The sequence below is a fragment of the Coptis chinensis genome, chromosome 4 (genome assembly GCF_015680905.1).
Source record: "Coptis chinensis isolate HL-2020 chromosome 4, ASM1568090v1, whole genome shotgun sequence".
NCBI lineage: Eukaryota > Viridiplantae > Streptophyta > Magnoliopsida > Ranunculales > Ranunculaceae > Coptis > Coptis chinensis.
In genome coordinates this window covers 1,575,009-1,591,929 of record NC_141459.1, presented here as the reverse complement: position 1 = coordinate 1,591,929, position 16,921 = coordinate 1,575,009, and the positions used below count along the sequence as shown (strand labels likewise).

The following is a 16,921-nucleotide window of genomic DNA, read 5'->3' as shown; positions in this document are numbered from 1 at the left end:
CCAAAAAAAAACATAACGAATAAACTGGCGCAAAGTCCTAATAAGTTCAGGGCCGGTTCTGGGGCAAGGCCAACTAGGCGACCGCCTAGGCCCCCAAGCTTCAGCCCAACTAAAAAGCCCCCATCCAGACCACAGTTAGTAATATTTTATTGGTATGGGCCTGGTCAATTTGTATTTGGTTAGGCCCAAAATTAATTTTTGACAATAAAATGCATAATAATATTTGAAAATACTACTGCAATGACTCGAACCCACATACATCAACCAACACTAAACACATAATTACTACACTACACAATTGCTTATGTTATAATTTCCGAAAATCATATATATCACAAGATATATAAAATAGTGCAGAAAAAAAAATTATAGTTTTTTTTGTCATGGGCCTCCACAATCTCAGAGCCGGCCTAACTAGGTTGATGGTTAAGTTAGAGGAGGTGTATGGCTTTAGACCCTACAGATGAGGCTACGTGTAACTGGGGCCGTAGCAACAACGATAGCCGGAATGAATTAAATTAATATACATACCCCAATTTCGGTTAATTGCATCCTCCTGTTTTTCATCTGAAATGTTAAAACCGTTCCCGAGCTCCAGGAAAAAAAGCTCCAATCTTCTCTCATGAATTCAGGTGCGAAATTCAACAATTTCATGTTTAGAATTAGAATTACAAAATTCTATCATTATGTTTACTAGTTTTAATTGATGGTGGTATCTTATTATGACCAATTTGACTTGCAATTCATATTTTCTGGCCTACTGGATATTGATCAATCATGTCAATTATGTTAAAGTATTCATTTTTATACAGCATGCCCATTTATTGTTTCGTTGGAAAAAGTTGGTATTGGATTATTCTTATTTTCAAGTTGTTAGTTAGTCTCATTTTGGGTGTTATTGATTGTTTGAATGGATTTCATTATAAGACCAATTTGTAATTAGAGTTGAGAATAATGAGTAGAAGTATTATACAACTCTATCTATGGTTATACCTATAAACCCGAATGATAATTATTACCTGAAGGAATTGATTCAATTTTGAGTAGAAGATTATGCTTGTATGTGGATAGAAAGTAAAAGTGTAGCTAGCTGTATCACGATCTCCGTTTTTATTGTTAAAAGTATACTTATATTCCTTTAGTACTTCAACCGTTCGTTTTTGTCTTAAATCTTTATCTAATTATTAAACTTTTTGCCTTGTTGGTCTGAGCAGAAGCCGATCCACTACTAGGGTTGAGACCATGGCTGGTAACACAGAGACCGTGGCTCGGTAAGATTCCTGAATACAGGACCCTATGTCTCCTTTCCCTCAAGCTATTTCATTTGAGTTCCTTTTTGAAATGAACACTAGTTCATGTTTTAGATTTGAAGTTCAGAGCATGGAGCAGTTTTTGTCATAATAAAATGCACATACAATTTGTCATTGTCACTACTAAGACATCGCCCAGTGTAACCTTTAATATGTTTCCTGTTCATGTTCCAGATCTTTATGGTGTCCATGTTAAGCCAGTTGTTAGTAAACCAAACTATGATCCGGCACTCATTCATCGTTGCTTGCCCGATGAGCTGCTCTTTGAGGTACTTTCTTTTGGTATATGAGCGATTTTTATGTGACCTATAACATTACTCCTACAGTTCCAGTGTGCACATTGTGTCTAACATATGCAATGGTTATTATTTGTTTGTAAATTATTTTCACATATTGAGCACAGTTATATATTGCTGATACATCTTCCGACACTGACGATGACTAATATTTAAATATTTATCTTTCTGGTGATTGGGATTCGGTGAAATGAGAAGTTTGGTTTAAATTTTACATTGTGAGATAACTCCCACTCGAAGTTGCAATGCTAACCTTTAAAATTCCATGCGATATGTCGTGCCATTTCCTTGTAAAGAGTTTCATTTAGCTCATACTTTTGTTAGTTGGCCTTTGTATCCACTGATCTGCATGTTTACTAGTTCGCTATCTTTGTCCATATTGTTGAATGCTTAAACTGCACACAGTAGAAATACTTCTACAGATGTCAAATTATTTCTCTCCATATTTTATGTTCACAAGCAGATATTCGTGCGGATTACTCCACATAGCTTAGGTAGGGGGGCATGTGTTTGTCGTAAGTGGAGATACACAATCCGCAATCCTGTCTTTTGGCGCACTGCATGCCTTAAGGCATGGCAGGTAAACTATTTATATGGTGTATAGTATAGATATCTAATTTCAATATCATGTATCATAGTCGAAACTGAAACTTATTGACCTCCCTTATGAAGGCTTCTGGACCGATAGAAAATTACAAGATTGTGCAGTCTAAATACGAGTGGTCATGGAGGAAAATGTGGCTTTTAAGGCCAAGAGTCCGTACTGATGGTAAGGTTTCGTTGTTGGTGTATTGTCTGTTAATACACAGTCTATTATATGTCAATAATGTCGGTGGATTTGAATTTGAATTTTATCGCTTATCATATGTGTCAGGTATTTACGTTAGCAGGAACACATACATCCATGTTGGAGTTGCAGAATGGAAAATCACAAATCCAGTTCATCTGGTATACTCCATTTCCAATTTAGTTACTATGTGATGTGTATTGTGGTTCTAAACCTACCACTGTGTAGCGTTGTTGGGCTAAGGCAGACCTCAGTTGCATGGAAGTCTTATGTGGAATATAATTGCTGCTTTTGTAGGTTTGTTATTTCCGTTACATGAGGTTTTTTCCTTCTGGGAGGTTCTTTTATAAGGTACTTCTCAACATGAAGTCTTGTCTCCTAGAGGTTTTCCACAAGATCTCATTCAAATTAGAAGAGAAGGGGCTTCTGTTAGTCGCTTTATAGTGATTAGAAAGTCGTATGTTTCCCTATCTGATCATATTAATTTATTTTATTTTTTGCTTTGAATGGTTAGAATTCTTCTCAAATAGTGAAAGATGTGGCAAAAAGCATGACTTTCCATGCGTCTAAAGCTGATTCTATTCCATCGAGGAAAAGAGAAGAAGCTGATTCTGTTTTCAGTGGACATTATACACTGTTGCAGGACGAGGTGTGCATTGTATCTCTTTACTGCGTTGTTTAAAAACAAAATACAGTTTCCTGTAGAATATCAGTAATCTCATTCCATTCCTATTTTTGGTATAATGCACCCTCCTGAGGCCTTAAATTTGCACCATTGACTGTTTAAGTTCCTTATTCAATATATTTAATCTTAACAAGAAAAAAGAAATCCCAAATTCTTTTGCAAACCCCATTATAGCAAATTAGTGCTTGGTTACTACCATCTTGTAACATTGTGTTGTTTGCTCATGTATTGTCTTCACATCCAGGTTGATGCTGCTTTCCTGTACCCAGGCTTGCATCCTACTGTCCTGAGACTCCAGTTAAGGTACCTATTGTGTCTGCAAGTTTTAGCTAATAAGTTAAGTGTTAGTGATAATATTGAACATTATTTTTTATATCTAATAAATTAATGATACTTGATAATGTTTAAAATGTTGCTATGAAGATCATGCTGATACATTTGAATTCCTACTCTTGCACCAGACTGCAATGCCTACTTATGAACCATACTGCTGTTTCTTCTTTAGTGGATTGAGTAGTTTTATGTTTCTTTTTAGGTTGAGGGGAACAATGGTAGGGGCAAACAACCGTATGGATATTATTTCCCTTGTTACAAGTAAGGAAACCCACAACCCGGATGTACCTGCAGTTTCACATAGGAGGGGACTGAATCCTTTTGTCTTTGTGCCTTTTGAAGAGGTACATCAGTTTTTAGCCCAATGTCACCGTCTAACTTAAATCCGTTTTGTGCAAGAGACTTGTTTTTTGAGAGAGTAGGGTAAAAGGAAATCCGTTTCAAGTTGTTTGACACCTTATTGTGTATTATTACAGGTGGAAACATCAGTTCTGAATCTCCCGGTGGATAAGATGGACTACTATCTTCCTGGCTAAATCTTATGCTACTGCTAAGCTTCTCCATGCATATATCTAAATGTAACCTATACCTTGTAGTGCACATAGTCATCTACCATATGTTTTTTTCCAGTCGTATGTATGTATGATGTATTTGTATTTGTATGAGAATCAGAATGTAACCGACTCTGGTTTGTTTAGTTGTATGTGTCATAGTTGTGTTAAAAAAGGAGACCGTTTGGACTTTGTATCGCTGCAGCATGTCAATAAATAATGCCTGCCTTTCCGTGTAGAATGTATTCCTAGTGACTCCAATGTATTTCTACTTCCTAGTGGCTCCAGTTGTTTTGTATATCAAAATAGCAACGCAGTAATCTTGCACTAACACTAGCGCTCAACCATTCACAATAACATATATCATTATAGATTCACATTTTACATCTGGTCATGTCTCAGCTCAAGAGTCAAGACTTTTCGAATCATTTAACGAAAAACACATACGGGAGAAGAAATTGGCCAAGAGGCTAACATCATGTTTTCTTGTCCTCAATACTAGGCAATTCAAAGAAAATGATCCCCACTACATACTGGATTTCATTGAGAGAATAACATCCACAAGACAACCTTTTACACGCACAGATGAGCATTCCTCATGACAGTATTATTACAATAAAATCACACAGAAGATTGTTACTGGCATGAATTGAATGAAGATTCATCATTCATATGCTAGATTTGAGGCTATCCCCATACACAAGTGAATTCCATCCTGGGTTCCGAGGAAGAAATGTCTCCTGCCAGAAAAAAACAGAATACAATTCTTATGTCAACCCCGATAACCAATTGAAATTTAGACATAATTGAAACAAAATTTTAAGGGAAAACTTACAAACACATAAGAGCAAGATGGAATAACAGACAAGGAATGAGATTGGGCATGATTAAAAGCGGCGACACAGAGAATGGAAGCCAGGCCTAAGCCCCTTTTACTAGAGGGAACAAAGGTGTGAACAATGTCCATCACTTTCCCTTCGTTTCTCAGCTGGTATTGAAGGTACGCTTTCTTGTCTTCCGTCTCAAATTTGTGGTTGCTTTCGTTCCATACAATCTTTGGTGCCTCGGCCACTACTGATGCTCCTGTTGTTGCCATCTCTGAATTGGTCAAATTATCTCGTTCAAGGAAAAGGAAAGAGCATATGGTCTTGATGGACTTATATGCAAAATAGATTATAGACTCATGGCGGCCTTCATGGGTACAGTTGACATTTACATGTCTCCATTTGGCACACACACTGACACACACACGAATGACCGACTGAATCCAATTTCACTTTACAGGATCTAGTGTACGTTGTACTTAGTACCTACTATCTAGTGGTTTGCACATACCCATACAGAACGCATGGATCTATCAATTTGTTTCTTTAGCAATTTGTATAGAATGTGAGAGTAAGGGGATGAATGTAAATTTGGGAGGGTATGAGAATTCATAGTTTGTGGAATGATGCAACAATTGATAAACCCAAAAACAATTGTATTCGAGGTCACTACAAACTAAAAATACGCTGTAGAAGTAGATTGTTGTTCAAATCTCCCTAGCAGCTTCCAAGCAAACAAATATATTTCCATGCACTACGAATTTCTATTAGCAGTATAGTACACTTTTAAAGGCACACACAATACATAACTTTAGAGGCGCACTTTCAGTTGCCCATAGCTGTTTTTTTTAGCAAATATCCGAACATAGTCAATATCATAAAGTCATGGGGAACCAGGAGCCTTAACGAAACTGAGTAGACAGCATTAAGCTACTTATAAGATTGAACTTTGTGTCACACTGTCCGATGAATATCAGTGCTAAGCTTTAACAAGATGATACCAGACACATACAATCCTCTTTATATCACAAAAGAATAGTTGAGATAAACAAACATAAAAGTAACTCCGGCTGAAGTTCTTGATTCTACTTTAATACAGACAAAAGAGGTTCTCAAAGCTTAATTCAGTCTGCCCGTGATTGGCCAGCTCGAGATGAGAGGATGATACCCACGATCAGACCATAGAGAGCAAGTGCTTCAGCAAAAATGAGGATTAGGATCATTCCCACGAACAACTTTGGCTGTTGAGCATTGGCCCTGCAAAAGAATAATAAAAGCATGATCCAAAATTCACTGAAGGCATAAACTGACATTCTAATTAAAGAAAAACATTGTTAAGTAAGGAAGTGGACACAGTCCAGAAATTCAGATTGAAGAATAATTTAAAGACAGGTGGAAATGTGCAGGGAGTGTATGTCATGAATCAAGCACACAACAATAAGGGAAACTCAGATCTGATGAGAAAATTGAAATGAAAAACTCCATCAGAAGGGGGCCTCTGTGCCTGATGTGCATCTCTAGAATCTAGGCAGTTATCTTTGTAAATTGAGACAGATCCACGGCTTAGGGTATCAAACACACCCTAAGAGATTTACACAGTACATGCATACAGAATATTGTTTCTCTAGAAGCATCTAAAAATCCAAAAGAGCACATCACAGTTTCACACTTGTTACAAGTTTTGCATTATAAAGCAATCATACAGGTAATCAGGTACTGAGAAAGAACAGACTAACACCAACTTAGAGGGGAATAAAAACGATAAACACTAAAAAAACCAGTTGCCCACAACCTATAACTTAGAGGAGAAGCACACTATAGGACGATATAGCTGAGACAAATGGCAATGACAGACAAAAGTATTTTTTTCCAACGGACAGGTGGTGCCCAAGATTAGCAAGCAATCAATTCTAAACTTTATAACAATACCAATGTCTAAGATCCATATTCAGCTCCAATTGGAGAAATTGAAATGCAACAGAGAGGTAGTGCACGTAAGGGAGAGGGGACATATTTGAAGGAATCTGAGAGTAGGGCACAAACTAGTTCTAGATGGTGAGCAACACTAAAAATGTTTGAGGGTATCATATCATTACATGGCAGAAAAAGAAGATATAGCTGCATCCTAAAGTGCACACTACATATCATAGTAATTTTAAGTACCACAATGACAATTTTTAGGCTTCTAATGGGGGGATGTTAGATCTTTCCAACTATCTTAACACAAAAAAAACAAAATAATAAATCATGCCCAATACATATACACATAAATTAAGCATTCAACTTCATTCTGAGAGAACGTAAGATTTAAAACAAGGCAGTGTGAACCAAACATCAAAGTCGCAAGTATTGCAAATTCACCAAAATATTAATCTTAAAACAACTTCATACATCTCTAACTGTACAAGATTAAATACTTCCGTAAAGATGACATCACACCACACACCACACACCACCAACCACATCAAACACAAATATTAATATTCAACATTAACATGTAACCAATTCAATCAAAGTAAGATCTACTCAAACTATACAACAGATCAATTGATTCCAATCAAATAAACTAAAACAGATCTACACAAATCAAAACAAAGTCAAATAAGATTAATAAATATTACCTGACACCGGCATCACCAACGATACCAATAGCCATACCAGCAGATAAACCAGCAAGACCACAAGAAAGACCAGATGACAAATGAGCATATCCATCAAACAGATAATAAGATTTAGCCTTTGGATTAATACCAGTACTAATAATAACAGCAATAATCAACCCATAAATCCCCAAAACACCAGCCATAACAACAGGTACAATTGATTTCATAACTAGCTCTGGTCTCATTACTCCCATTGATGCTACTCCTACTCCACTCTTTGCTGTTCCATATGCTGCTCCCATGCCTACAGTATCAAATCCCACAAATTATAACTAATTCAATAATCAATATGAGATCTGTAATAATAATAAGTACATGAGAAAACGAGAGCTGCAGCGGCTCCAAGGAATCCAAAGAATGGGGCTGTTTCATCTCCGCTGAATACTGTAGACATCTTTATTACTTGATGATCTGATGAGGTGCGTCCTCTTTTCTGAGAATTTGAGTTGGAGAAAAATATGGTTGATTTGTAGAAGAAGAGAGTAAATAAATATCGGAATGTGACTTTACTGATTTACCCTTTATGTTTGTACGGAATTACTACGATATTTTGTTTTTTCGGAATGTTGGTATGTCGGTGTTGGCAACAATTTTTTATGGATGATATATAAAACCGAGTGGAGAAATCTGTTTACGGGGATTACATATATAACATTCATATATATATATATACAGTAGGAAAATGCATTGCATTGCAAGTCAGAAGTATGACAGTATAGGAGTTATGCTGGTCTCCAGACTGTGAGCACTTCCTGAAACATCTCCACCATTAATTCTCTATCAGCGTGCCTGAAGAAGTTGGTCATTTCGTCTCTAACGTCGTAGATCTTGCCGAAATCAAACAAGTATGTCAAGCACCCTTTCTTGAGTTTGTCCAGCTGGTACAACCAGGCTTCCTGAAGCCTCTCAAGGACATTACCTGAGTTGATGTCCTCAACTAGGCTTTCTTCACAAGAGTCTTTGAGGTCTGCAATGTCATATTTGTTTGCTGCGCCAAGTAATGCCAATCGATGCTTCCAAAAATCTGCTTGTTTTATGGTCCCATATATGTAGCTGAGAAGGGTTGTGCAAGACTCCAATGACATGTCATCTATGTCAATGGTGGAGGACTCTTTCTCCTTCAGGTTGTGCGAGAACATGCTCTGAAACACAGGAGAGCTAGCAGATAGTAGTGACTTGTGCGCTCTCAGAGTGCCATCTGCTGTGTTAATGGTGACATCAGCATGGATACCCTCATCAAGCATGCGGGAGAGGCATCTAAGGCTACTTTGGGACGACAGTGTCTGCACAATTCCCTCACTAGGCCATATAGAACTGGGTTCCCCACCCTGATTTCGAATGAGAAGACAGATAACAGAAATTTTAATCAGTTAACATGCATTGCTGGAAAACAAGTTAAAAATAACCATGCGTGGTGCTCACATTGATTGGACAGATTCTAAGGTCCAGAAATTCAACATCAATGATAAATCGGCCTTGAAAAGTGCAATCAACTGGCCACACGAAGTCTTCACTGTTCCGCAGCAATCTCTCGTGAACTACAGTACAAAGCAGAGCTTGGTCAACGTGCATCATAATTCCGATATAATAGCATGTACACAATTTTCCCTGGCATGGGATCAATTCAGGCGTTGCACACTATCTAATACTTCAAATCGACAATTCAGGCCTTGCATTCAAATACATAAATCCTAGGGCCTCTCCACTTGTTGGATGCCCATCTTCTATACTTCTATACTAATCCTTTAAATCAACAATAAACAACATATACCTAAAATGTTCCAGTTAAGGACTAAAGGGTATTGTCATAAAATAAAGCGTGTGTAGGAAGAGCCATGATCATCCGGCCAGTTTGAGTTAAATACGAAATAAAATTGTGGATTCCTATGGCGATAAGTTTTTGGGAATACACTAAAGCATACAGTACATCTTTGTGGGTAATACCGCAACTAATCTACTAAAGACCGAGAAAGAAAAAGCTAGACGGTTAAAATATAACTGGCTCAAATGACATATACTTGAGTCAGTCAAAATGAGCAAGAATGCATATCTTCTCTCTAAATTAACTATTACTACTTCAAGATGAGACTAGCTTGCTAGCAGATAACAGGCGCAACCAAGAGTTACTCAAACTTGATATTCAAAACAAATCTATACACAAACTATGAATACATTATATTTGACGCCACACCCTAATCTTCTTCGCCATCAAACTAAGAGCCTGCTATTGTTAAAATTTAAAGATTTTTTCATACTATTTAATCCCAAATTCCTAATACTCCAAATTACATAAGACTAGTAAAGATGAAAGAAAAAAACATACTGGGGGAAATGTAGGGACGTCGATTGGCACCAAGATTAGATACTCTAAGCACGAATTTAGCAATGGGCGGTTGATCTTTACACAGTTTAGATGGTTCTGGAAACAGACGAATATACAAATACCGATTCTTTTCCACCGATATATACCTGATAACCCAAAGTCAATAACCATAATAAGTTAGCTAAACAAATGAAACATATTTTAATAATAAACCAAAGTAGGATTAGTGTTAATTAATACCAGTTCCAAATTCCAACTTTGAAAGGATCAGAACGTCTATAAGAACAAGGACCAAAACTCTCTATTCTCCACTGCCCAAGTCTTGATATTGTTTCCACCTTTGATTCTCCGCCGCTGCTGCTCATTTTCTGCTCTCTCTCTAAACAAACTACCAACTGTTGTTCATGTAAGAGAACGGGGCAGAAGCCAGAAGAGTTAGGTAATAAGTTGAGTGGAGTATTGAGTCAGCTTTTTTTCTTTTATACTTTTGGGATTACGGCTGATCAGAGATGCGAATATACTAGGACTTTTTTTTTGACACCCCATTTTTTGGAATTGGCACCCTTTCACCAATTGAAAGGTACTAGCACCCTCCATTAATTGCATAAAAAAACACTCACGGCAAGAAACAATCTATGGTATCGCGTTGCCGTGAGATCCCATATCCCACGGAAGGTGGTTGACCGTGGGTCATTTTTTATTTTAATTTTTTTTTAATAATCAATGTAAAAAAAAGTTAGTTGTCGTGAGATGGTTGTGTTCACTAAAATGGAATATTTGCTTGTGTTAATTATCAAAACTCTTCTTCATTAATTTGATATCAAGTTTTTCTTATAATATATGAAATATATTTGCCGCGAGATAGTAAAATTATATTTCGATTGTACATTTTTTTTGTCATGGTTTTGGTATTGTTCTTGGAGTGTATAGAGAATCTTTAAAGAAGAAAATGAGGTATTTATATGTCGTGTGTGTTTAATACGCAAAATTTGAAGTGAAAAAAAACAAAAAACATAAAAAAAATGTTCCGCATCAACTCTCTGCCGTGGGATATGGGATCTCGTGGCAACCCGATGCCGTAGATTGTGTGCTCTAGCGGCAACTGTCTGCCGTAGGATATAAGATCTCGCAGCAGCCTGATATCGTAGAACTATCGCGCATGTGGAGTGTAAAAAGACATATAAGAAATTACTATTATTTTTTTATTTTTTGTCAAAGGAGTGACCTATAAAGTGGGGTGTCAATACCGCGCCCTTTTTTTTTTTTATGAGCCCCAATAGTCACTTTGAATTATACAGGGTCATCTCGCTGTCTTGGTCCCTTGGTCGGTACTAAAGAATGACACATTTGCTCATGTGGCCCATGGTCGGTTTTTGTTTAATTATGCATCAATGACCCCTTAATTCAACTGACACACACGAAGTTATTTTCAATGGGGCACAACATAATATAGGCATTAGCAGACAGGTACACAGTCTACTCAAAGAATACACTACATAATTCAAGTTGTGAGTTATCATTTCCCGCATTTCTCTGAACAAATGTGTCAAATAACACGCACCAACTTAATAAAAAAAAAGGATACGCACTATATGTACAACTGGGTATTCCCTATATGTACTTTTTAATGAAGAAACTATACACATTTCTAAGCTACAGCTTTGTACAAAAATGGGATCAACAGGTCCAGACAACATTGACTGGTGGTGAGTGGTGACAAACAGGTCCCAGAACACACTATGTCTCCGAGGCAGATCAAGAGGAGCCAGTAACATTAGTGGAAGTTTCAGACTGAATAACAGATCCCTGCACCCAGATAGAAAGTGTGCACATAAGTATAAAGAAAAGTTGTTAAGGATGCAGACAGGGTTGACAAATACTATATGCTAGTGACAATAACAAACATAAAATCTAGAACAACTTCATTTACCTGTGGACATGTAGTTGTGTAGTGTCCTGTTTGGTTGCACGCGCTACACTTTCTCTTCCTTCTTAGTGTCTGTTTAATGCCCAACCTCATTTTGGAAGATTCAAGATAATGTTTTGTTTCAACTGGTGGAGATTCATGTGAGGTGCTGTCACTTATGTGCAAGGTTGTATCATCGACCTTTTCAGGGGGCGAGTCACTAGAAGGGGCACTGGTGAAAGAGAGATTTTTCATGCCCTCTTCAATGATGTTAAAAGCACAGTTAAGACGTTCAGTAGAGGCTGCCCCAAGTTCTACAAACTTTATCGCATTACTTTTCAAAGTCCAAATGTCAACTGCATTTGATTTTTGTGAAACAGCTCTAGCTCCGTCACCACATGATCCAACGTACCTAGCATTCATTGTCCACCGATTTAAGATGTATTTAGGTGGAATCTCGACTACGTTTGCCTCTTGAAATACTTTAAGGACATGCTTGCAAAGCATCCCTTCAAACTCAAACATGTGACAGCTGCAGTTTGCAATATTGTTACATGAATCAAATGCGACAATATTCATTTCATCGTTTTTATCACCAAATCCAACCAAGTACTTACTTATAGGCTCCTCTTCGGTAATCTTCCTCACAAAGCAACCAGAACTTTCACAAAATTCATGGCTAAACACCGTAAACATATTCCTTGTAAAAACTTTTGCAGCTTGTTCTTCTATGGGGTGTTTTGATGTCGAACCCACACTTGTGTACATAGTTATAAAATCTTCATCCGCTTCCTCATTTCGCCTTTGCTTTACAGCCTGTTCATATTGTGGTATAAACTCACTCAGAGGTGTTCCATCGTGCACAAAACCATCAAAATAGTTCACCCCCTCACCCAGCTGCATAGTTGTCATCCCGGCAAAGAAAATATCTTGCAAGTACAATGGCACCCAATGCTCTCGCATATCATACATCCCATTTAACCAACTATTTTCATCTAAACAAAGCATCGCTAGGAGTGCCTTCCAACCAGATTCAAATTCTTCTGGTTTTTGACTGTCATAGACACACTTTCTGTATTTAGCCTGGAAATCTGGATACGTATCAAAGATGTTGCTCATATTGTCTAAAAAACTCTTATCGACGTGTAATCTACAGAACCTTTGCTTAGCTTCTGGAAAAACCTTCTCTATAGCAATCACTACTGCTTTGTCTCGATTTGTAATAAGAGAAGTAGGATGTCTATCTGACACGGCTCTAAGAAAGGTTTCGAACAACCAAATGAAAGATTCCACAGCCTCATCTGCTAAAAACGCGACACCCAAACAACACAGCCTGTCTGTGGTGATTCATTCCAGTGAAAGAAGCAAACGGGAACAGATCTTTGTTTGACCGACAAATAAAATCAAAGACAATAACATCCCCAAACTGCTTGTATGCTGCTCTAGCCCTGCTGTCTGCCCAAAACATACTCCTCATAGATCGATTTTCACCAGCTTCTATAGCATAGAAGAATCCTGGATCTAACGCTTGTATTCCTTGAAAGTACTCAAGTACACGATAGCAGTCCATTCCAATGCTGTTCTTTCGCTCTTTCTTCATAAACTTTATTAGATCAAGACCACCAATTTCAACTTTATCCTCTCCAGATGCTGCTTTTGCAAGAACATCTATAATTTTAGATGGCCCAATTCTACACTTGTGGAGAGTATCAATCACTGACTTTGTGGTACTTGTTAATTTTCGATGTGAGCGGAGTTTCTCAACTTTAACTGGATCAACAAAACCATGATTATGCTCTTTGTGGAATCGATCAACAACCCATCTTTCTGATCTTCTTTTTATGCTCATAACCGCTCTACAGTCTACCCTCGTTTCCCGTCGAGGTCGCACAACCTTTTCTTTATATCGCCTATCATTTGTAGAACGAACCCCTTGATTTGCACATACATATTCACGAGAAATCACACTTCGATCAACCCTTGACCGCTGTATATGACTCTTCCTAATACTAAATCCTTTCTCCTTGGCATAGGCATTGTAGAATTCATATGCCTGATCTTCTGAACAAAATTTTAGACCAACAAACGGCTCAGACCCAAGTTTAGGTAAAGGCGCATTGTTTTCCTCTCCTTCACTGTGTTCAACTGTATTAGGACCTTCCTTCAGAGACTTGTGCTCAACATATACATCAGCCTCTTGTTTATCATGACCATGACTACTTTTCTTCTCTATACCATTATGCTGTACAAATTACCCAACATCATCAGTATTGAAGGGTAACGAGGAGGAACTTTTCACAAACTAAAGACAAAATAATTTACCAGTACCTAAATGCACCAGAGAAAAATTATACTGCTTGATTGTGTGTATATTATCAAAGGCTTCATTATATTGTATATATGCAGTGTCTGACTTCAGGAAAAATGAAGCCTTTTACTAGTATGTATAACAAGAAGATTAGTTTCAACTTAGCATATCAGCATTAAGCATAAGACAAAATACATGTACAAGTTCACCTTTTTCGACTTTACTTGTTGAGTCTGACCGGCTTTGCCCTCTTGTTGCGGATCACCTGCTGCAGCAGAATGTCGTCTCCTAAGTGGTGGGGGTGCTTGTGAAGGAGCAATAGCAGTTGGGGCTTGGCTAGAAGTAGGTAATGACACTACTGAACCGTGACCACTTGTTTGAGGCATGATAGGGCTCATTACTATAGGTGGGGAGGTAAAACCTCCAGGATGCGGCCAGAAGCCAAAATGAGGATGTTGAGGTTGTAAACCCGCAATAGTCCCTGGTGGAGGGCAATTTAGAGGCGGCATTGTTATTGGAAAGCCGTGTGGCGGTGTACCAGCCGGTGGAAATTGCCAAACACCTGGGTATGTAGACCAAGGTGGGTAAAATGGTGGTAGAAAATGGTAAGGAGGAGGAGGAGGAAGTGATGAATTGGACTGGTTTTTCTTATTGTTTTTCATTTTTAGCAGTAAATATATACAAGTTTTATCAACATTAGAGGAGATAAAATGTGTGTGAGGGTTTATGGAATAAGAGTTAAATTTGATTGGGGGTTTTAAGCGATAAAATGAAGAAACAGTGATCAAAGAAGATAGAGAATTAGATTAGCCACTTCTTCTTCCAATCAGCATCTACAAGACTACAGTGCACCTTAGCAGTCTAGCACGACAATAACACTTAACAGTACCAAATTCCGCTATATGCCCCGAAAATTTGTGACATGTTAGAATTTTCAGACATCATATATCAAAATATCAAATATATCATTTGTTGGTATTTTGCCCATTTAAATATCAAATTTCATAGTACTCTGATGGGGATGCTACATAACCAAATCATAAAATAATGTTTATTATGGGGCTATTATACAAGGTCTAAATTGGGCTGGTGTGATAAACTCAGCTAAATTTTGAGAACTTGTATAGGCTTTGTTTGGTCTCACTTCTGTTATCAATAAAAAAAATAAAAATAAAAACCAAAGTTTTGAGGAAAACTTAATACAGACCCAAAAATGTGCCCATGTTTCAATAATCAACAATCAATTATCTCACAAAAGTAAACAACATCTCCATTCTCTTCTCAAATATTCTCTCAATACATCATAAAACTGATTTATAGAGTACGAAATTCTTCTTCAAACCCATAAACACAAAAGCCCCAATATTACATTAACACAAAAACCCCAATATTACATTAACGCAAAATGATTTTGATTTATTCCAATAGATTATAAAAGTGCTTGAAGAGGAGAGTAAACTACTTGGGGTGGAAGGATCTTCACTTTGATTTTGATTTTACTTTGTCTTTGATTGGAAAAAAATATGAAGTGGAGGCGCTGGGGAGGAGAGCTTACTTGGTAGTGGGATGGAGGCTGAAGAGAAGCTTGATACTTGTCATGGGTGATTGGGAGAAGAGGAGACTAATTTTTGGTGAACGAAGACAAAACTTTTTTTCTTTTTTCTTTTTTCCTTTTTCTTCGATATTTGTTTTATTATTTTGTCTTTTGAGCCTTCTAACTAAACAAGTATATGTAATCTCATGTTCCCACATGGATACCAATATCCACCTTTTTGTGGTTTCGCTAACAACTATATTAACAAACTATACATATTTCAGATGGACCAAACAGAAAAATATGGATAGTGTGCCCTAACCCATGAATAGGGTCCACTATTCGTGCTACCAAACAAAGCCTATACAAGTTCTCAAAATTTAGCTGAGTTTATCACACCAGCCAAATTTAGACCTCAGATAATAGCCCCATAAGAAACGTTATTTTATGATTTGGTTATGTAGCATCCCCATCAGAGTATTATGAAAATTGATATTTAAATAGACAAAATACTAACAAACGATATATTTGATATTTTGATATATGATGCTGAAAATTTAACACGTCACAAATTTTCGGGGCATATAGTGGAATTTGGTATTGTTAAGTGTTAATGGTCAACTGTTGTTATGCTAGACTGCTAAGGTGCACTGTAGTCTGTAGATGTTGATTGGAAGAAGAAGTGGCTAATCTAATTCCTCTTAGATCTCGCGGTAATCTTCTTTGATCACTGTTTCTTTATTTTATCGCTTAAAACCCCCAGTCAAATTTAACTCTTACTCCATAAACCATCACACACATTTTATCTCCTCTAATGTTCACAAACATATTACACTAAAACTGACAAAAAAAAAATAAAAATACAACATACAACCATCAATTATTAACTGACATTCACCACCACCAAAATTTCACCCTTTACAACTCAGTACCAACAACAAGCCATCAAACAACCACGTGAAATTCAGCATCTTCATTCCTAAGATCACGGAGAATCAAACTGACATTCATCTACCAACAAATAGATTACACTAAAACTGACAAAAAAAAATAGACAACCATCAATTATAAACTGATGTTCACCACCACTAAAATTTCAACCTTCACAACTCAGCACCAACAACAAACCATCAAACAACCACATGAAATTCAGCCTTTTCATGCCCAAGATCATGGATATTATCAACCACCCATTGCAAAACCCATTTATTTGGGCACCACCTCACAACTACAAATAAATGAATCTTCCTCTTGCCGCTGGCAGAGGCAGCTCAAGGCAATCGGGGGCCCTAAGCAAAGTCCCAATAAAATTGTTACATCTTATAAATCGATATGATTTGTTTATATTATTTCATCTGAATGCAAACACTTAGTTTATTTAACAAAAAATTTAGAAGATAA

The 16,921-nt window shown here is 37.2% G+C and overlaps 4 protein-coding genes and 1 pseudogene across 7 annotated transcripts; 1 reads left to right on the top strand and 4 right to left on the bottom strand.

The window, feature by feature from the left end:
• Nucleotides 1-471: 471 nt before the first annotated feature.
• Nucleotides 472-4,203, top strand: LOC147501079 (F-box protein 7-like). 3 transcript variants are annotated; one of them, XR_015221223.1, is made up of 12 exons: nucleotides 482-632; nucleotides 1,215-1,271; nucleotides 1,485-1,579; nucleotides 2,070-2,186; nucleotides 2,279-2,375; nucleotides 2,481-2,554; nucleotides 2,691-2,744; nucleotides 2,908-3,042; nucleotides 3,323-3,381; nucleotides 3,614-3,755; nucleotides 3,888-4,058; nucleotides 4,110-4,203. XR_015221223.1 is itself a non-coding variant. In XM_086606113.1 (11 exons), exons 1-11 carry the CDS (start codon nucleotides 623-625, stop codon nucleotides 3,945-3,947), a joined length of 900 nt encoding a protein of 299 aa, XP_086462239.1. In that variant the 5' UTR covers nucleotides 472-622; the 3' UTR covers nucleotides 3,948-4,203. The 3 variants fall into 3 exon arrangements, 2 of the variants coding, with proteins under 2 accessions (XP_086462239.1, XP_086462240.1); XM_086606113.1 differs by having other exon boundaries at nucleotides 472-632; nucleotides 3,888-4,203; XM_086606114.1 differs by lacking the exon at nucleotides 3,614-3,755 and having other exon boundaries at nucleotides 491-632; nucleotides 3,888-4,203.
• Nucleotides 4,060-5,182, bottom strand: LOC147501078 (acetyltransferase At1g77540-like). Its single transcript, XM_086606117.1, has 2 exons — nucleotides 4,798-5,182; nucleotides 4,060-4,702 (listed from the first exon to the last, which is right to left on the bottom strand). The coding sequence occupies exons 1-2, from the start codon at nucleotides 5,056-5,058 to the stop codon at nucleotides 4,631-4,633; spliced, it is 333 nt and encodes a 110-aa protein (XP_086462243.1). The 5' UTR covers nucleotides 5,059-5,182; the 3' UTR covers nucleotides 4,060-4,630.
• Nucleotides 5,183-5,688: 506 nt separating this feature from the next.
• LOC147501077 (V-type proton ATPase 16 kDa proteolipid subunit) lies at nucleotides 5,689-8,028 on the bottom strand. Its single transcript, XM_086606115.1, has 3 exons — nucleotides 7,765-8,028; nucleotides 7,408-7,693; nucleotides 5,689-6,043 (listed from the first exon to the last, which is right to left on the bottom strand). The coding sequence occupies exons 1-3, from the start codon at nucleotides 7,841-7,843 to the stop codon at nucleotides 5,911-5,913; spliced, it is 498 nt and encodes a 165-aa protein (XP_086462241.1). The 5' UTR covers nucleotides 7,844-8,028; the 3' UTR covers nucleotides 5,689-5,910.
• A 1-nt stretch (nucleotide 8,029) lies between these two features.
• Nucleotides 8,030-10,257, bottom strand: LOC147501076 (BTB/POZ domain-containing protein At1g21780-like). The gene is made up of 4 exons (XM_086606112.1): nucleotides 10,013-10,257; nucleotides 9,773-9,918; nucleotides 8,872-8,987; nucleotides 8,030-8,777 (listed from the first exon to the last, which is right to left on the bottom strand). The coding sequence occupies exons 1-4, from the start codon at nucleotides 10,135-10,137 to the stop codon at nucleotides 8,172-8,174; spliced, it is 993 nt and encodes a 330-aa protein (XP_086462238.1). The 5' UTR covers nucleotides 10,138-10,257; the 3' UTR covers nucleotides 8,030-8,171.
• Nucleotides 10,258-11,269: 1,012 nt separating this feature from the next.
• Nucleotides 11,270-14,780, bottom strand: LOC147501075 (protein FAR1-RELATED SEQUENCE 5-like; annotated as a pseudogene). The gene is made up of 3 exons (XR_015221222.1): nucleotides 14,196-14,780; nucleotides 11,703-13,920; nucleotides 11,270-11,578 (listed from the first exon to the last, which is right to left on the bottom strand). The product of XR_015221222.1 is annotated as a protein FAR1-RELATED SEQUENCE 5-like (transcript).
• Nucleotides 14,781-16,921: the final 2,141 nt, after the last annotated feature.